At 31.0% G+C, this 19,182-nt stretch overlaps 1 protein-coding gene across 1 annotated transcript; it reads right to left on the reverse strand.

The window, feature by feature from the left end:
• Positions 1-2,154: 2,154 nt before the first annotated feature.
• Positions 2,155-4,065, reverse strand: LOC119673064 (ras-related protein Rab-43). Its single transcript, XM_038084281.1, has 4 exons — positions 3,713-4,065; positions 3,492-3,576; positions 2,943-3,199; positions 2,155-2,873 (listed from the first exon to the last, which is right to left on the reverse strand). The coding sequence occupies exons 1-4, from the start codon at positions 3,923-3,925 to the stop codon at positions 2,769-2,771; spliced, it is 660 nt and encodes a 219-aa protein (XP_037940209.1). The 5' UTR covers positions 3,926-4,065; the 3' UTR covers positions 2,155-2,768.
• Between the last annotated feature and the right edge of the window lie 15,117 nt (positions 4,066-19,182).

Genomic DNA, 19,182 nt, shown 5'->3' on the forward strand with positions numbered 1-19,182 from the left:
AGTAACGAAAGAATGACTAAGAAAATTTTCGAGACAAAGTCAGAGGGGAGTTGAAAAGAGGACGACCGCGACGAAGATGGTGACAAGATGTAGAAGACAACATACGAACGATGAGAATAACATAACACAGAAAGAAAGCGAAATGCAGAGAAGAATGGAGGCGTATTGTAGAGGAGGCAATGGTTCATCCTGGAGTGTGATGCCAAAATGTTGATGATGATGATGAAGTTTGAACTGATGTTTCAATCATGTATGAGCACGATAAGTATCGTTATGACTATTAGTGTCGATAGTACCGTAAGTATCGTTTCGACTAAAAGTGTCGTTTCAACTACAAGTGCCGATATGACTTAATTGTCGAAATGACCATAATGTTCTACGACCGGCCGGGTCCCGCACCCACTCGTCAATTACGACGACATAGTCATATTATGGATAAACCAATAATCGCTATGATGATTTTTTTTATAAAAAAATGAGAATTTTCTTTAAACTGTTTAAAAAATTGATTTTATAGAGTGCAGACTTAAAATAGATTTCCTTTGTGAGGTGATTACTGATTTTGTAGTATTAATAAAAATAATAATAATAATATTAATAAAAACCTAACCCGAAATAAAAATTCTGTGTCTAACAGCGGACAGGTCATTCATGATTACGTACCACTGACAACTTCAATTGTAATTTCATCGTCTAAATATTCATCAGTAACGCTCTTTTACGGGTGTGGGAAACTAATATGTTGTTGTTGTTGTAATCTGCAGGGATCTGTAAAAGCAGATATTATGAAAGGGACTACAAGACGAATACATGTTGATGGGTATTGCTTGTGTAAGAGAATATGGAACTATTTAGAAGTGAAAGTGGATTGGAAAATGGGTGGGATTTGAATTCCAGTTAACCATGATCAAGACGGAAAAACCTAGCCAATTCTATAAAGCGAATCCAAAAATCAACAGCACTCAGGTGAACGACATCATATGGGATAATCCTAAAATGGACTACACAAGCAAATAAGTCTTTGTTATTTGAATATATCGTCCAAACGTCTTTAATCTGATCGTGGATGAAATAATTTTGATTTGTTTAATGTAGCTAGACTAAGTTGTACTTAGTCTAATAGCATCCAATGTTTCTGAACCTTTTCGTACCAGTTGCCATGGTAATCACTGTATTCTGATATTCAAAATAGGGAAAAGCTGTTATGTTTGCTAGCATTATTCGGAGATGCGACATAGGATTGGATAACACTTCATTTAATTTTTATAGAATGTATGGCTTTAATAATTGTTTGGTTATCGTTGTTTTATATCAGTGTTTCACATAATATTCTTTCATCGCCAACTGTGAATGTTATCACTTCTCCTTCAAATAAACTTATAAGCTCTGGTATTTTGTGTGATACGAGTAACTTAAGCGTGTTGAATACTGAGTAAAGTCCATATCTAAGCTTTTTATCTAGCTATCATTGTGAAACTTTACTACGGACAAAAAAAATAAAATTAAAACAATAGCAAATATAAAAGTTAAAGGTTTTATTAATAAAAGAATGAGTGAAAACTACTAAATAGTATTTGAACAGAGACACGCATATTTCTTTGTAAAATCTTTCATACAAAGGTATACTAAAAAAAAAAACATATATCTGAGATATAAAACTTTACTTTTATTAACTTTTTACTTTAGTCTAAATTATTTTATACTTATAAACCTCTGTGCAGATTTAAGTTTCGATAATAATATTGTGTGTAAGCATTAGAGATACATATATAAATATTGGACGAATTTGAACCATCAAACAAATCCCATATGGCAAAGTTTTAAAAAAATCAGATTCATGTTTTCTAAAATACATCCATATATTTACATATATTTTTATACATATGATGTATTTTACATATATATTATATTGCAACGTATACATGTAATTGACAATTGCACTTTATGTATTTAAGTATTTACTAATTATAATATATAAAGTATATGAGTTGTTCATTAAATAGTTTGTACTTAAGTTTATATACATACATATTTATATTAAAATAATAATAAAAATTGTTTAAGATAATGTTCGGACTTGTTACATTTTAAAAACAAAACAGAAGTTTGTAATTTGTATTTTAAAAATTAGTTTCAAATAATTTCAGATAACATGATGGTGGGACCGGTAGATAATACAATTTATAACAAAATATAATCTGTTTTTAAAAAATAAAGTTTAAAACTAAAGATATGAGACCAATAATTTGAACGAGATATACAATAAAAGAGAATAAAATAATAAGAAATACTAGATTCTAGTAGCGGCAGGGTATGCATGCCTTAACCACTCGTCTACAACCAACAGCTGATTGCATTTCTCCGATAGGAATAACACCAGAAGGTCGCTCGGGTTACAACATAAGATATTCCATAAGCAACAGATTGAATTAGAAATCACATCAAAAAGTGGTGGTGGTCTTTTGTTGCTAGAAATGAGCTATTATGAGCTATATGCAAACATTCCACCATCAAGAAATCTAATCTGACGATTATAAATTTTACTTAAAAAACTGTTTAGATAATTTTTCTTTAAAAACTTTTGAAGAGTATTTTTCTAATTTTGTTGTTGTTTTAACTCCCACGTAAAACTACTATACTGATTATTTATAAAAGACTACAAGTTCTTTTAAGTTAGTGTAAATAAATAAAATTTGAACTAAAACCTTAGATCACAATTAATAACAAAACAAAAAATGCTTAACAAAAAACTAAATATTGTTACATTTTTACGTTAAATTACACGAACTGCTGCAACTTTTTAAGGGCTTACTCTGTCCCAAACGTATCGCATCATCTTCATCTTGCTTTACATCACTAACGTCATGACGTCGCTATTTTTGATAGTTAACAATATATTATTATATTAGAAATGTTTACTCTAATATTAAGAGAATAGTTACCTTAAGTTCTGTGGCAAGACATAGGAAAGCATCTTCCACATTCATATTTTCTTTTGCTGATGTTTCCATAACGAATAGTATTTCTGGTATATACTGGCACATTTGTTGTGCTTCATCAAATTCCACTTCACGTTCTTCTTCGAGATCACATTTATTCCCTACCAGTATGAGAAGTACATTAGAGGCAGTATATCTTCGCACTTCTTCAATCCACTTTTGCAGATTCGAAAAGGAACTACGCTTCGTGATGTCATAAACTAAAAACGTATGCAAAAAAAAAGAAAAACATATATATATATATATATAAATTTATATTTCACAAAGCTATAAATAAATTTATTATTTAAAGTGATTTTTTATTTGCACAATAAATGATAAAAAACTTATAAATCTAGCAATGTAAGTGCGGGGATTATACAGTCATAAATTGATAAGGTTATTAGTGTACCTCTTGCCATTAGTGAATAATGGCAAGCGGCAAGTGAGCTATCATAAAAATATTATGGCCTTAGGAAATGATAAATTAAAATTAAGAGGCATGCCTCTTACCGATAATTACTCCATTAGCTGACCGATAATAACTTTGTGTAATTGTACGAAATCTCTCCTGCCCTGCCGTATCCCAAATTTGTAACTAAAAAGTTAATTGGATTATTTTATTAAAATTATTTCAAAATTTTTATATAAAAAATATATAAAAGTACTTAATTATTTACTTTAATTTGTTTGTTTAAACATGTTACCCACTGTCTTCACTGCACACTTCTTACCTTCACTTGCTTGCCCTCGACATTGATAGTTTTCATTGAAAAATCTACGCCAATGGTATTCCCATGTCTTTCTATAAAGTTACCTGTCTTGAAACGTTCAACAATACAGGTTTTCCCTGTTCCACAATCCCCGATTAAAACGACTTTAAAGAGAAAATCAAAATTCTCTTCTTTAGGAAGCTCCATTAATGTCTGTGGATTTCGGGCAGTCATGGTTTCTTTTATTTTTATATATTAATAAGTACTTATAGTTTACTTATAGTGTTTATGCAACTGTTTATCAAAGTAAGTAAATAGTATTTCCTATAAAAAAATGCGTAGGATATGCGTTTCACTTGTTATTATTATGAATGATAAAGCTGAACTATTTACGTACCATTCACAATAGATGGGCTTGTCATTTGACATTGACATTTAAGTGGTTGTAAATGCGTGATCTTATTTTAAAGGTAATGATCTAGTGTAGCTGCCTTATTTCTTCCCTAAAATTAGTTTTTATAACAGTTTTAGCACAATTTACTGTATTTAGTGGATGGACATTTTTCTTATGTTTTATTCTATTGAAAAGGTGATGAAACCAATATATGTCTAATATTTTCCTCCGTAATTTTAATTTTTTACTATTATCTATTTCACAATTATAAACAGTGAACTAGTGAATAGCGAGAGTAATGGGGTTTTTGATTGGTATATCTGAATTCAGATTTAAACTAGATTAGACAAACTAGATTTACTCTCGATCTGTTAAATTTTGTTACTCCATTCGACATTATTAGAGTAATCTAATATATCTGTAGTAGTGTTAATAGACGTATATAGTTTACATAAATATATACATCTAATCAAATCACACTTTATCTGTCAAATTATACAAAATAACTGTTAATTTCAGGGTATTCTCTAGCTACTTTGGCAAAATATGTAAAGTGTTATAAATTAATCCTGAGTGTTATACATCTTGCTCTGGATTTACTAATCTAAAATAAAATTGCACTAAAAGAGCATTTCGATTAAAAAAAATTACCCCAGATGTACCAATCGAAAACGCCATAGCAAATTTATATGTAATTTATGATATTTGATGTCAAAATACGTTTTTTTTTTTACCTAAACACATCCAATTAGAGCTCATGTATACAAATTTTCAATCAGTAGAAATAATTGAGTGCTTTTATATATTTTTCTTATTAAAGTCTAGTACTAATTTCAATTTTGCTCAATAATTAAGCGCATAATGATTGCAGTCACAGACAGATTACTACCACCTACCGTGGTAGTAGGTATTGATATTGAAAAAGAATTTGATTCCGTTTGTTTTAAGGAATTGGTCCACAAGTTTTGCGAGTTTGGCGTCTCTCCAACACTCTATAGTATTCCACAAGTTTCTTTCCAATAGGACATTTCAAGTTTCAGGCCACCGCCAAAGAAATCTGCTTCTAATGAGCATAATGCCCACCATAGGATCTCTCTCAATTACTACATCAGGTGTAAGATTGAGCTTAACTCCACTAAGATCTCTGCCATAGTTTCTCTATGACAAAGACGAGAACGGTCCAGTGGCTTAGTTGCCATTATTATTGAGCTAGAGTTCGACAATACCCCATTCAGCTTGTGGACAAGCTCAAGTATCTCAAATGTTGTGCTATCCCCTTGGCATAACTTTATCTCATATGTTGACTATGCCATCTATAATGCTAGGTGTAGGCATAATTAATTAAAAAATGCACTTCAAAGGCACAACCTGTTAAGTCAAGCTCTTCTACTATAAACAGCTCATTTACCTCTTACTCTTTTATGCTTTCCTCATTGGGTCTGCAAAAAGTTTCGCCCGGATGGAAAGAAGCCGTCTTTTGGAGCTCAAGCTTCTAAGTGATTTCATCAACTAAATGAGCAAGCCCGACAGTAAGTGCTTTTCCGACACCGTCCTCTCCGAGAAAGCTCAAGTTACTTGTATCGACGAGGACCTCCTGATACTTGTCCGAAGGTACTTTACGCGGTTGCATATGTCCATTCAAATCTTCTTCATTCATTTCTAGGAGGTGGTTTTCGTTGCTTTAAAAAAAAGTGGACAATTCAATTCGTCTCGGACTTTTGCCCGCGAATCATTAACGGTTCTAACTAAAAAACTAAAATTCAAAAAAAGTCGAATGAGGGTACTCGATTCGTTTCGTGACAAACGCAGAGCACAAGTAAGGCGTGTAGAATTTCACTTTGCTTTTAATAGATTGTGAGGTTCTGGTGAGGTTTACTTCTTTCTATAGAGGGTGGTAGTTATAAGATCATAACTAGTTAAGAAATCGTTGATTAATTTAACTTTTGATTTATTAAGACTGCAAAATGTGATCAAAATATAACTGTAAACCTGTGCAGAATCTTTAAAATCCAGATAAAATAAATACGTATCTCATCTAAGACTAAACATTTTTTTTAATTAATTAGCATATAAAGTGTTTTTTATTTTTTCATCCTAAGAGTACAACACGTATAACAAATTAATTCGAATATTGTCGTTGAATTACATTATTAAAAACTAAATTAAAATTAAATTAATTATTTTGAGATCTTATCGATTTAATACTTTCGAGCTAATAGAAAAACTATATATATATATATATATGTATCTTTACTTAATATGCATTTAAATGGGATTTTAATCCAACTGAAAATGGGATTTGCGGATAAAAGTATCTTTAACTAATTTAATGTTAGATAACTTTACTTACCTAAACAAAGTGAAAGAAAAGTTTGAATATTGTTTAAGGTACATCAAGTCACGTACTTATTAAACCTGATAGCGGCTTTTATTTGCAAACATAGGCTTTACTAATCTCTATTGTGTGAATATTTTTTTAATGGGATTTGCGTGCCAATTGCTATCGAACTCTATAAAATTTGTTTTATCAATATCTGTAATATAGCTACTAAAAAATCAACATTGCTGTAGTAAGTTTTTATAATTGCAACACATTCGGCGGCTGTTAAGCGAGCCGTATTGTGAAATGGCAAATCTTAAATCAAATACGAATGCTTGTTCATCTCAAAAAAATTCGACATATATCACTGAAACAGTGCTATCAATCGGGATCGTAAGGGATCCGGCTAGGTTTATCTGGTTGGCTGTCAGTCAAACATAAACCAATTTTTTCCTTGTGATATAAGATAAAGTTCTGAACCTTTAAGTAGATGTCGTATTAAATATTTTAGTTCTTAGTGACATTTAAAACCCATACGCTCTGTGCCAGAATACTTCTAGTATATACTTCGAATACACGCTACTAGTATATGCTTATGGTGCCAGCTTGTGGATGATCTTATGGTTATTAAATTTTTATTTATAAATAAAAAGGTTTATAAAGTTATAAACCTTTATAAGTTTTTATTCTAAAGCGTAATAGTAACATCAATTTCGCACGAATAATTGACATAAATCATTATTTAAAAAAAGTTCTGTGATATCAAAATTTTTTGCAATATTTTTTGATATAAAACTCTATTTTAGCAGTAATTTTACAATAGATTAATATAATATATTTATATATATATATTTTTTATATAGAGTTTTATGTCAATTTTCGTGCGAAAAATATGTTAGTGTTAGGCTTAAAGTGGAACTACAGTCTATTAACTAAATTTGTTATTAGAATTTTATTAAACATTTATATTTATTGTATTAAACTATTTTTAAATAACTTTGTCATCACTAAAAATCTTGGTGGCACCTATTCTGATCGATCTGACTGAACTGTCATCCTACAATATTAAGGACTTAGCCAGATTCATAGAACTGTCAAGTTGATTTACCTTCACCTAATGGGAGAGTCGTTGCATTTTTCGGCGTTGTTCGTAGGTCTTATACTGATCACCTTGACTATGTACCAACCAACATTATTCCTGTGGTATCACAACAGGCCATTATTTGAGCTCAAGTGGGCTTTCTTGGTACTCAAGGCCGCCACTACCAGCTAACCATCACTAAACCCATTCAGCTGATCATGCATTTAAAGATCTGTCTTGCACTTTATAGTACAGTACTAATACGCAGATTCGCAAGCTTTGATTATAAAATAAACTGCATCAAAGTAACTCACTTTCATACACACCTTACTCGCTGTTATTTATTAACTTTGATGCGTTTCTTATGCCTTTTACATGTTATTAAATTTTATCTGATAGTTCAAACCATAATTTCAAATTTATGAATGAAATATAAAAGTTTTTACTTCTATTCCCTAGGCTGAACTTAACACTTCACTGTTTCTAGTCCTATTAATTACGCAATATTGCGGTAATCAAACCCCCAATTAAAAGCCTGTTTAAGCAGTCGTAGTAGACGAAGTATGACTAGCAACTAGCAACTGGCAACTAGCGACTAGCAACTGGTAAGTGGGTAATAGTATTGGTCTTAAGTACTAAGCAGTTAGACTTGTTCTAAATCTTGTGCTAGTATGAGCATTTTTCAAAATTATTGTTATGCACTTTGTGAGGACTCAGCGGAACGTGTCGTCCAACTGACCGCTAGAACATGTTTATGCATTTCTTAAACAAACAAGAAATGCTGTCCAAATTCGACGGAGAAACCACATATGGATGGCGGGCTTTGTTGTTGATGCGAAGTTATAAATTTACTGTTTACTAACCGTTAATAGAGCGCAGACAAGCTTCAGCTAAAACAACAACAACCAGCATTTCAATGAATTCATTCTTAATATTGAGTAGGATTACTTCTATATGAGTAACTTATCCTCTGGCGCGACGTGGATGTGGTTATCACTTTAGTAGCTCAAAGTGTGCTGTTGCACTCCAAAACATTGTCACGTGAACCAAAATCAAGTTTAGTTCGCCTTAATGCGTCGTGTCTTGTTCTTGGAGTTTGACACAGTCCAGCATACAGCATCAAAAGCTACAAACTAGTTCCTAGAGCTCCGGCTTGAATTATTCCCTCATTTGGCAATCGTTACCGTTTCCAGCTTTCAGTGCACAACAGACGTTTGGGTTTGTTTAGATGAACTGCATTCGTGCTGCGAAGAACTTCTTCTTTTTATTTCTAAAAACAACAAGGAAATCGAAATTCAGTTATCACAACTCTGTAACTCTTTAACTCTGCTGCAACAATTCCAAATTCCAACTCCAATGTTGACTGAATTCAAAGCAACATCAATTACAACAATAATAGCAACAATGACAACAGCAACAACAGCAACAACTTGCCATCGATATGGACGTTTATTGTGGACTTTGTTGTGCCAGAGTGAATTTTATATCGTTTAATTCGCATGGCTGTTGCTTTAGTCGCGTTTAATCCGCTTATGAGTGCGGTTGCTTAACGGTTTTTTCGAACTCGAATTCTTGCTCAGTGCTGTGCCTTATGGGAAGCGATTAGTTGTGTTTTGTTCAAAGTTTTTACCTCAAGGATAAAAAAAAGATTTTTGAAAATATTTTTATTTTTTATAAAAAATTAATAAAATATTTTGTTGAAGTTCAGCTTTATTGTTGGCAATAAAATTTTAAATAATACAAATATATAAAAGTGATTTAAAAAAAAAATAATTTTATAAAATATATGAAATAATTTTTAATTGTGAAATAAAAGTTAATAAAAATATAAATAGTATTATTGATGTTGAAATAGAACGAAATTATTTACATTTAACTTAAGAAGATCTAAAAAAATAATTAAATGTTATAGAAATTATTAAAAAAATTGTGTTAAAATTAATTACTTAAAAATATATAAAAAAAAGAAATAAATACTCCAATTTTATAAAAAATTGTCAGTGAGTATCTGAGTATCTGCAGCATATTTAGCGTATCTTAATGGTGCTGACTCATTTGTGCTAATCGCGTTTTCGTTCTTTAGCTGGATATCCACGAAAGTCTTGATGGTCTGTAATTGGGACATTCAAATTAGAATTTGTAAGTTGACTGCAGTTTTGTATTAATAGATTTTATTATTCGACATCAAATTTTATTTAAAAAAAAACTCTAGTGCTTGAACTAATTCATAATTAGATTTTTTTTAGTGTCTTTAGTATTTGCTGGGCTTGAACATTACCTGTATGTGCAGTTGCTTACATTGATGAATTACTGTATCCTGCCCTTTCTAAATTACCGAAAGGTTTCTTTCAGTTTAACTGTCTCTAGAGAAGTCATAATTTTTTTCAAATATATCGATTCGTGAATAAATTTTTTCTCCTGGACATTCTAAAAAATTTAACAAGGATATTCCTTTGTCTTTCATATGTAGGACGTGTGCGAGTTAGGCTAAGTTGGGTTCTAAATGAGGGAAATTCTAAGTTGTGTCGATAATATAGTGATGTGTCGATACGTGTTGATAAATAGCTAAATGTGTGCAGTGCAAGAAATCCCAAAAAATCTCCCATTTGATTTAGCATCAACTTAGCCTAACTCGCACACGTTCGTAGTCTACATTTGTCGGTAGCCGATAATGCTGACCGTACCTTATGCTTGTTTAGAACGTATCATTGTTTTTTAATCTGATCTGTTCCGATTTAGGAGATATTGCTCACATTTTTTGAGTAGTTCAGAAAGTATTGGTGAAGTGCGATTTGATTAGACTTAAGAAGTCATTTTTGTTGATTTCGAGAATTGCTTCCGACCTAAGAATTAGCTTAGTAAAAATGAGTAAGACTGAAGGTGGAGATTTTTTGCTAAGTTAAAAATTTTTCATTTTTTGCGTAAATTATGATTTATTAATAAATCATTTATAATACTGTTAAAAGTTATAAATTGTAAACCATGTTTATGAATTTCTAGAAACAAGGAATCGTACAACATGGTTCGATTTCGGATCTATTCTTTACTCTAAACATTTTTGAAACATATTTTAAACAGTTTCTCTGTGAATTCCCGGCTCTGGCGTACAGAGGATATATATTTTCAGGGAAGTATTTTTTTGACAGCTTATCTGTCTGTTCTTCAGTCAAATGAAAGACCTATTAAATTATCTAAATTCGACGGGGTGGCTTCAGTTTGTATCTTTCTTATTTTTTAGATTTTTTGCTTGGAATGTGGTAATATAATGGCGAAGAATCAATTAAGGTCCTGCCAGTGCAAATAACCAACAAATTAGCGGTATAAATAGGAAGAGATGAAGTTCGAGTAAATGATGTCAATTGGATGAAATAGTGTCCTTCTTGAAATTAGCTACAAAGATATCTTTATACGTATAGATGTTGCCAAATTTTTCAAACAATTTCGAAAAGACGACTTAATTGATTGATCATGTTGTCCGTAAAATTTAGCACCTGCTCTATATTTTTTGTATTGAGTATTGTTACCACATTAAAAAAACAACTCATAAAAATTATTTTGTATCTTATTTAATATCGGTTGTTGAAGAAGAAATTATTTAAATACATTTAAATAAATTTTTATCTTTAATTTTATTAAAGACTATGGGGGTCTATATGATATATGTCAAGCATTTAATATACCAGGTGTAAGCATAAGTTTTAACTAAGAGATGGCGATAATAAAGTACAAACAGATACAAGTTGAGTCCGTCTTAAAGCCCTTGTGTTATCGCCTAGTGTTCAAGAGTTTTGTGGCTGAAAAATAATATTTACCGCACGCATTGCATTTATTTTAATCAAAAGTAAAAGGCAGTTGAGAGTCCTCGTTTGCTGGAATAAACATCGGTGAATACGCTTTATCGATTAGAACATGGTTTCTGGCATTTATGCATAAACCTGTTATTTGCCGGTTTTATATTAGTGTATATATTTTTATATTAGTTCAAAACCTCTGAAATAGTAGTTCACATATGCTTAGATAAACAAAGCCATATGTAAATGGATCCAGAACAAGATGAATAGCTAATAAATATAACAAGTATTTATAAGAACATTGCTACACTGAGTCGTTATATCATGCAGATGAAGGCTTATGTTTATGTAGCCTTTATATAGTCTCCCACACGGTGATATATAAAAACAATACTTTGATGAGGACTAGTTTGAACAAAAATAAAACAAGAAACCTTTTAAGCTTCAGCAAACTTGCAGTTCGTGTACTTACTGGTGTATTAATGGGGCACTGTGCCATTGCATCTATGCTCTAACGGTGATGAGTTCCACCAAGTACATTATGCAGGAGCTGCCAAGATGAAAAGGAAGTGGAATCTATCAATCACTTTCTGTGTCTCTGTCCAGGACTGCAAACAAGGCAACTACAATGTCTTGGGGATCGCTTTTTCACTGGCTTGAAAGAGATAATGAATGCAAATTTAGCGGATTTACTTAACTTCATCTAGAAAACCAAATGGTTTAACAAGGATAACAAATGTTAGCAATTGTTCTCTCCTGGCATAATTTTTGAGGGCATCACAATGTGCAATATATGCCTCCGAGTGGAAGTGCTGAGAACTGTCATCACGTGCCTTCTGAACCTAACCCCAATCATACCTTGATAGGTATATTACCTATATTACACGGTGGTGTGTATGTGTATATAAAAAAATATTAATGTTTATTATTAACATATTAATTAAAGGTAATAAATTTTAATGCCTTCATGACATTTCAAAGTGGGTAACTCGTTACTCTTACCGAAATTTTATAACGAATCGTCAAATTGGCAACTTTTTTGTATCAAGAACATGTTTAGCATAATTAAATAGGAGCTAAAATTATAAACATGATAACATATGAAGGCATGTGTGAATGCATACTTATTAGGCAAGTAAATACAATGCAAAGGTTTACGAAAGAAAGTGCAAGTGCCTTAGTTGCATGTCTTGGGACATTCGTGACCAAATGCGAACTCTTTTACAGTTATAGAGTTAAGGAAACCGAAACCAAAGCGTGGAATTGTTGCGTTGAACGAAGCAATGAGGTAAATTGGCAAATCGTACAATAAATGAAGTACGAGCGTAACCAGAGAAGTTGATGACTTGACGAGTAACGTAGAAGCGCGAAGCTCAATATACACACCTGGTATAAAAACTATAGTAATAAATAAAAAATATAAAAAAAACTACAGTTATATAAAATAAAACAATTGAAACAATTGAAAAAAAAAACATTAATTGAATTGGTGTGTTTGGCTATGTTGCGTTAACTAGAAAGTTTAAATTTTATCAACGATGGTGCAAATCGTTGATAACAGCGAGTAATGGCAAATATCGAATTTGAATGACAATTAGCTAATTGACATATTTTATTCAATTAGGTTGTTGTTTTTTTTTATTTTTTTTTATTTTGTGAGTTGAAGGAAGTGTGACAAATTTTCGTGTATATTTTCGTAAGTATCTCGCTTTGATTTATTACACAATCTTGAAGTTTTTATGTTAATCGTTATAACTACAAATTCTTTCTAATCACGTCTGGCAATTAGTTTCGTTATATAATTGTAATTACATTAATTAATTTCACTTTCGAGCAATCTCAATCAATGGGTTTGATTGATTATAATTGATAAGAACGAGAATGCAGTGCGTTTCAAAGTGTCAGTGCTGCTTTTCAATTTTTTGACTCAAGACGCAAGACTCAAGCAACAAACTGTGCTTGAGCTGTGCTAATTTTATGCGCCAATCAATGACACCGAAAAAAATGTTTAAATGTTTTCTTCTCAATTAAAAACTTGATTTTTGTTTAAACTTAAATCAATTAAATATATTGTATTTTTGAATTTTTGTTGTAACCTAATTTCACTCTTTTCTCATTACAAATTTTTTAATGTTTATTTAATAAAATATGCACTTCAATTAAGTGCATCTCTTTACGAATTCCATGTGATATACTCGTACATAAGATTTTTTTTTTTATTTTTTGATCGTTATTGCTTTGGAATGGTAATGAAGCTGGAAATGAAATGAAGTATATCTTATATAAGAATTAAGTATACAAATCTTATATTTGATGAGAGTTTATTAATATCGAACAATATGCACCAATTAAGGTGTTGCCAAGTTGGATGCCAAGCTGCACTTATTCGCCAAAAGCGTAAAATGCAGCTTACGACTTGCGACTTAGCTGGCTTCGAAAGTGCGTACGTTCTTCTTGTTTTCATTTGAAGTAAAACATTTTCTAATTTTAAATTCGTTACAAATCTAGAGAAGTCTTGGTGTTGAATTTTCTAGTCTAGCGGGACACATGCCCCTCTAATGCCTCTAATCAAAATTAAAGTGTGGATTGTGTGACTCTAAAAACGTTCTAAAACCGTAGAAATATTTTTATATGTTTGATATGGTGTGGAGCAGTGGTTGTGGTGGCACAAGTTGTGATTTCTTGGTTGACATATCTAAAAAGTGAAGAGGACATCATTATTGCATGTTAGCCTATCATAGAGAAGTTGTTTGGGAGTGAAACTAGTTGCATCGTAAAAGTAACGAGTAAACAAAATATGTGAAGAACTTAAAATATTCATTTTGTTCAAAATGAGGCTGTCTAAAACGAAATAAAATAAATTTTTTAACTTATTTTTATTATTAGACTCCTGGTGGCAATATTATTGTATCTCTCGCTATATAATTTTCGCTATAATGTTTCTATGTAATTAGAAAAATAGCAATCTTCAATAAAATTCAGATTTGATTGCTTTAAATATTCAATTGATATGAGTTTAATTTACAATATTTATAAGTTATACTTAGTATACATTTTTTGTACACACCTGTTCAAATAGGTACACAAATATAACCAAACGAATTTCTGTATATTTTCCTGAAATATGGGACTTTTTTTATATTATTAGAGGAACGTACAAAAACACTCCAGTCAATTCAAAGGTGATAAGGTCAAAAGCCGTCCTTTTTGTAAAAGAATGGTATATGAGAAATGACCAAAAAGTAACGAGAACTTTTAATCCGCCTTTGATATTATTCACTTATGTCTCTTTAGTTTCCAGTTTGAGAAATACTGTTTTTTAGATACAAACGAAAACTCGTTTAGTGATTTCATTTATATTCTAACTATTGTTGAAAATGTTGAGTCTTCTTTTTTCAGTTTCCAAAAAGAAAGAAGTTATAGGTTGCCGCGACTGCAGAATGTGGCGACGTTACTGTATTATATGTTAAACTGTTGGATAAGTAACAAAATTTGGAGCAAAAATATACTGTCACCCTTTTCATATAAAAATCGTTTGAATATCAATCGTATGACTTTTCTCTTTCTTTAGAGAGGTGTTCACACTGAGTGTATAGCTTAATCTTTAATTGAAATAAGAAAAAAAAAGAAATTGTAAATTTTTGTTCAATCAAAATATTTTTCAACGTTAGATATGACTTTCAATAATCAGATAGAGCACAATCTAGTCAATAGGGATTATATGGTAGAATATCCCATTTAAGTGCTTTCAATGTAGTTTTATTCATTTTGCGATATGTGGTTGAGCATTGTCGTGCATCAAAATCACTTTAAACTGTTTACTGGTTGGAATCGGACGTTTGCATGGTTGGATTCTATCAATTATTGTCGATAATGTTCAGCTGCATCAACTTTGTTAAGTTTTAACAGTTCATAGTACACCACTCTTTTCTGCTCCTATCAAATGTACGACATAATCTTACTTCCTTCAATGTTTGATTTTACTGTTGACATGGCCGATTCATCTGTATGAACTCATTCTTGCATTGATAGATGATTAATAGATGATTTTGCGTCCTCGTCAATGTTATATTCCATGCGTGGATATTGTAATGAAGAATCTGGATCGATAAAATAAAAACTAGGAAAATGTGATGCCCTAAATCTAACCGAAAATTTAGATTTCTTGAGAGACTGGATAAAATTTCATAGACGTTCTAAATTAGTAAAGGGCAGTAGAACAGATCTCTTCATCGCTGTTCTTATAGATCCCACATTTGCACAGTACATTACATTTCAATTCCGGATGTTTTTAAAAGAGGTAGTATCATTAAGAAGCTTGTGATTTTAGCAATATATAAATGTCAATGGTCATCTTTAACAATTTCAATGTTGAGCTGCTCCTTATTTACTTGAAGATATAAAACTTTGAGATTAGATAACTGCCAAATGTCTTGACCATTTATTTGGCAGATACAATCTCAGCAATCAAGCAAATATAATCTGATAATTTGTCATTTGAAAGTAGTTTTTATTCCTAAAGGATTAAAAGGATTTGTTTGCATTTGACTAAAGGTTTTGTTTGTCTGTGCTGGTATCAAACGGATTTATAGTTTTTTGAAGAAATAAATTTTATCAATGAAATTTTTAAAATTAGAAAACCATCATTACGAAAACCATCATTATTAATTGGGAAAGGTGTTCCAGTCAAATTTACTTTTTGTGAATAATAAATTCAATATGATACATAAAATAACTTTTATTTTCTTTGTTCAATTTAATTATATCCAAGTATTTGAACGATTTTTGAAAAGGAAGTAAAAATGTGAAATTTCGCTCCAAAAAGATACTTGTACTCACTTAAATAGTCCATATCACATCACATCACATCATATTTGGCTCGTCTGCCTTGTATGAGAAAATCATGTCAAGAATATTTTAAACTGAGAAGTAGGATTTCCTTTCATGTCTATCTAAATTGCTTTTATTTTCTTAATAAACCATCGGCAACAATTGGCGAGAATACCAACAGCCAGATCTCTTCTTTTTAATTGCTGGATGTTGGTTTCTATCGTCAAGAAAACTCAAAAGAATTTTTTCAGTGCAAATGTTGGAAAATGCAATGATAATTTCTTACGTGTCTGTGAGCAAAATAAACAATAATTACATTGTAGTCGGCTGGATTAACAACTGTTGATGATTGCTCTAAAGGCGACCAAAATTGATAAAAGTGACTTTATTGCAACAAAAACTGGAATCGGTGCTTCCATTTTTATGGTATGGATCATAAACGTCATTGTTATTGGAGTTGCATTAGTTATGAGACATTTATTTTGTAGTACATAGACTATGGTTATAGTTATGGATTCTGAATGTTGTGTTGGAATAAAACATTAAAAATGTTCATTTATACATTGGACTTTCATACATGTTCTGCCATATATATTTTTTAAAAAGATGAAACTTTCTTGCGATCTATGCTATATTTAATCTATTAAATAGAGAGAATAGTACTATATGATTTTATAATTCTCTTAACAGGAAAGGGTAATCTAACAGGAAAGGGTCATCAAAATAACATGGTAGATAGCATGACTGCCTTTTACAGGACTGTATGACTTGAAATATATTGATAGCGTGTGTCAATTTTAATATTGTTGCTTCATCCTTTGATATAGCCTTATGAGATTATGAAAAACGGGTATAGGATTACATTTTCTGCTTCTATTTGTTTAGAATCCGAAAAACTTGAATGTGCGGAATCAATAATATATTTCGGAAGAAAATAACAAATAAAGCTGGGTAGAAGAAAGATGTTATAATCATAATCAGACTACAAGAATTTCTATTCTTATGGAACTACAGATATATCCATTTTGTTTCAGTTCAAGATTACACAAAGACTGTATGCCTACTTATCGTTCTTTATCGTTCTCAGCCGCATTTAGAATTTGCATTGTTCTCGTGACTTCATCCACGTATATCCCTCATCATAAACTTTTTTATAAACAATTCGGCATTATATTTTTGCTGTAGTGACTGGTCGGCGGTTGCCTATGTCCAGCTACTATGTCTAGCTGGGTTGTTTATAAATCTTCTAAATTTAAAATTCTACTTTAAAATTTCAAACATTCAAAAATGCATATTTACTTTAAATATTTCCTGGTGCCCTCAGGAAATACCCAATATTCAACTGTGGGTTTGTATGCGACAAATAAGATATACAGAAGAAATACTTAATCGAAAATGTGACTGGATATGCCACAGTCTGGATTAAAAGACGAAAATTATTGATGAAATAACATTGTTACATATTTCCATAAGAGAGTGTGAATTAAATTGATAAAAAAGGTTCTATACTTTACCTAACAGAACACAATTACATACATACATACTGACTATTTTCAGAAAAAGTTTATGTATGAGGTAGAGGGCCATAAATATTTTTATAAATTATAAGTACTTCGTTGTCTATGTTTTCGAAGCTTTCTTTTTCTGGATGTATCAGACTGTCTGCTGACTTAAGTGTTTCATTTTAAAACCATGCTTTAGGGTGTATAAGGTCTAGGTTACTCAGTGGTATTTTTTAAACAATTTTGTTTAATATTTTTTACTTGATTTTCGACATATTGACGTTCTTCTTCAAAATACAATGGTATTTTGAGCACAATGGCAGCTCAAATAATCTTCAAGATTATCAGAAACTCTTTTTAAATCTAAATTTTAAAAATGCTAAAAATTCACCACTTCATTTAAAAATAATTCAGATCTATGCATAATCCGTTTGTTTGGTATAAATTTTGATTATATCTGGAAACCCTATCGCTCTATAAAATATCTGCTGTGGAATATATGCTGTTTCTTCAAAAATCATTATCATGATAATTAGTTGATTGCGAATATATTAAAAATAATATTTTTCTATATATCAATATTAAGTTGGAAGAAAAATGTTTTTGTCTTACAATGTGAAGAAGAGTTTAAAGAATTTAGATGGCATGTAGATCCATTAAATCATAAGTTTTTTAATCTCTCTGAAGAAGTGTAACTACATATGTTAAACAAGCTGTCAAAACGATTTTCTTTTCTTCCGAAATCTATTTAAAATTCACTAGGCTTTCTAAGTACATATAAGGAAGCATAATTGATGGTGTCAGGCGCTTGTTAACAAGTTTCTATTTGCGTACAACAACAACAACAAATTTTCCAATAAACACTTGCTTATATTAATTTCTGAAATTAATACTCGAGTGTCACTGAAACTGAAGTAGTAAATTTTTACTAGTTCTCTCGGTGCCTGCAGATATTTTTAAGCATCCATAAATCGATTTGCATATCAAAAGTTTCTATGCCGAAGAGAAGGAAAACGCGTGCGCCTCGCTTTTGAGAGGCGACACAAAATTAATCGATGACTTAAATGCGTTTCACGCGTGCCAATCGTCCAACCAGTTTCAATGGCCTCGGTTTAGTTGCATAATAACAAAAGCATAGATATTTCTAGAAAAATTAGGACATGTTTTGTGATATTGGTAAAAGTGCATTTGAGACATAAAAAATAAAAACTTAGAAATTAAAAATAAAAGTATGAAATGTAAGTGTAATCAATGTAAAAAAAATTGTAACAAGTTGGGCCGAAATTTGGATCAGAATGAAGCAAGTCTCGTTTTGGACGTAGCACTAATGTAAGTTCATCAATTAATAGAGATCGTATTCAGGATTTGTCCAGTTCTAACCGGAAAATGCATGGAGTGAAATTGCAAAAATTTTTAATTGTTGACGAACATTTTTACTCTAATTTCGCTATCCTAAAATAACTGAAAGCCTACGAAAGTAGAAATAATTCGGTCAGTTTATAGGTTCATACATCATTCACCAAAATATATTTGTAGCATTGCACTATTGATTTCCTCCTACGAACTTTAATTC

Source organism: Teleopsis dalmanni, chromosome 1 (genome assembly GCF_002237135.1).
Source record: "Teleopsis dalmanni isolate 2A chromosome 1, ASM223713v2, whole genome shotgun sequence".
Lineage (NCBI taxonomy): Eukaryota > Metazoa > Arthropoda > Insecta > Diptera > Diopsidae > Teleopsis > Teleopsis dalmanni.

Bases quoted from the DNA above. Each gene is read 5' to 3' on its own strand.
- LOC119673064 (XM_038084281.1), bottom strand. From the start codon at position 3,925: ATGACTGCCCGAAATCCACAGACATTAATGGAGCTTCCTAAAGAAGAG. The intron at 3,200-3,491 runs GTAAGAGGCATG...ATACGTTTTTAG, and splicing joins AGCTAATGGAGTAATTATCG to TTTATGACATCACGAAGCGT. The intron at 2,874-2,942 runs GTAACTATTCTC...TATCAAAAATAG, and splicing joins GTCTTGCCACAGAACTTAAG to CGACGTCATGACGTTAGTGA.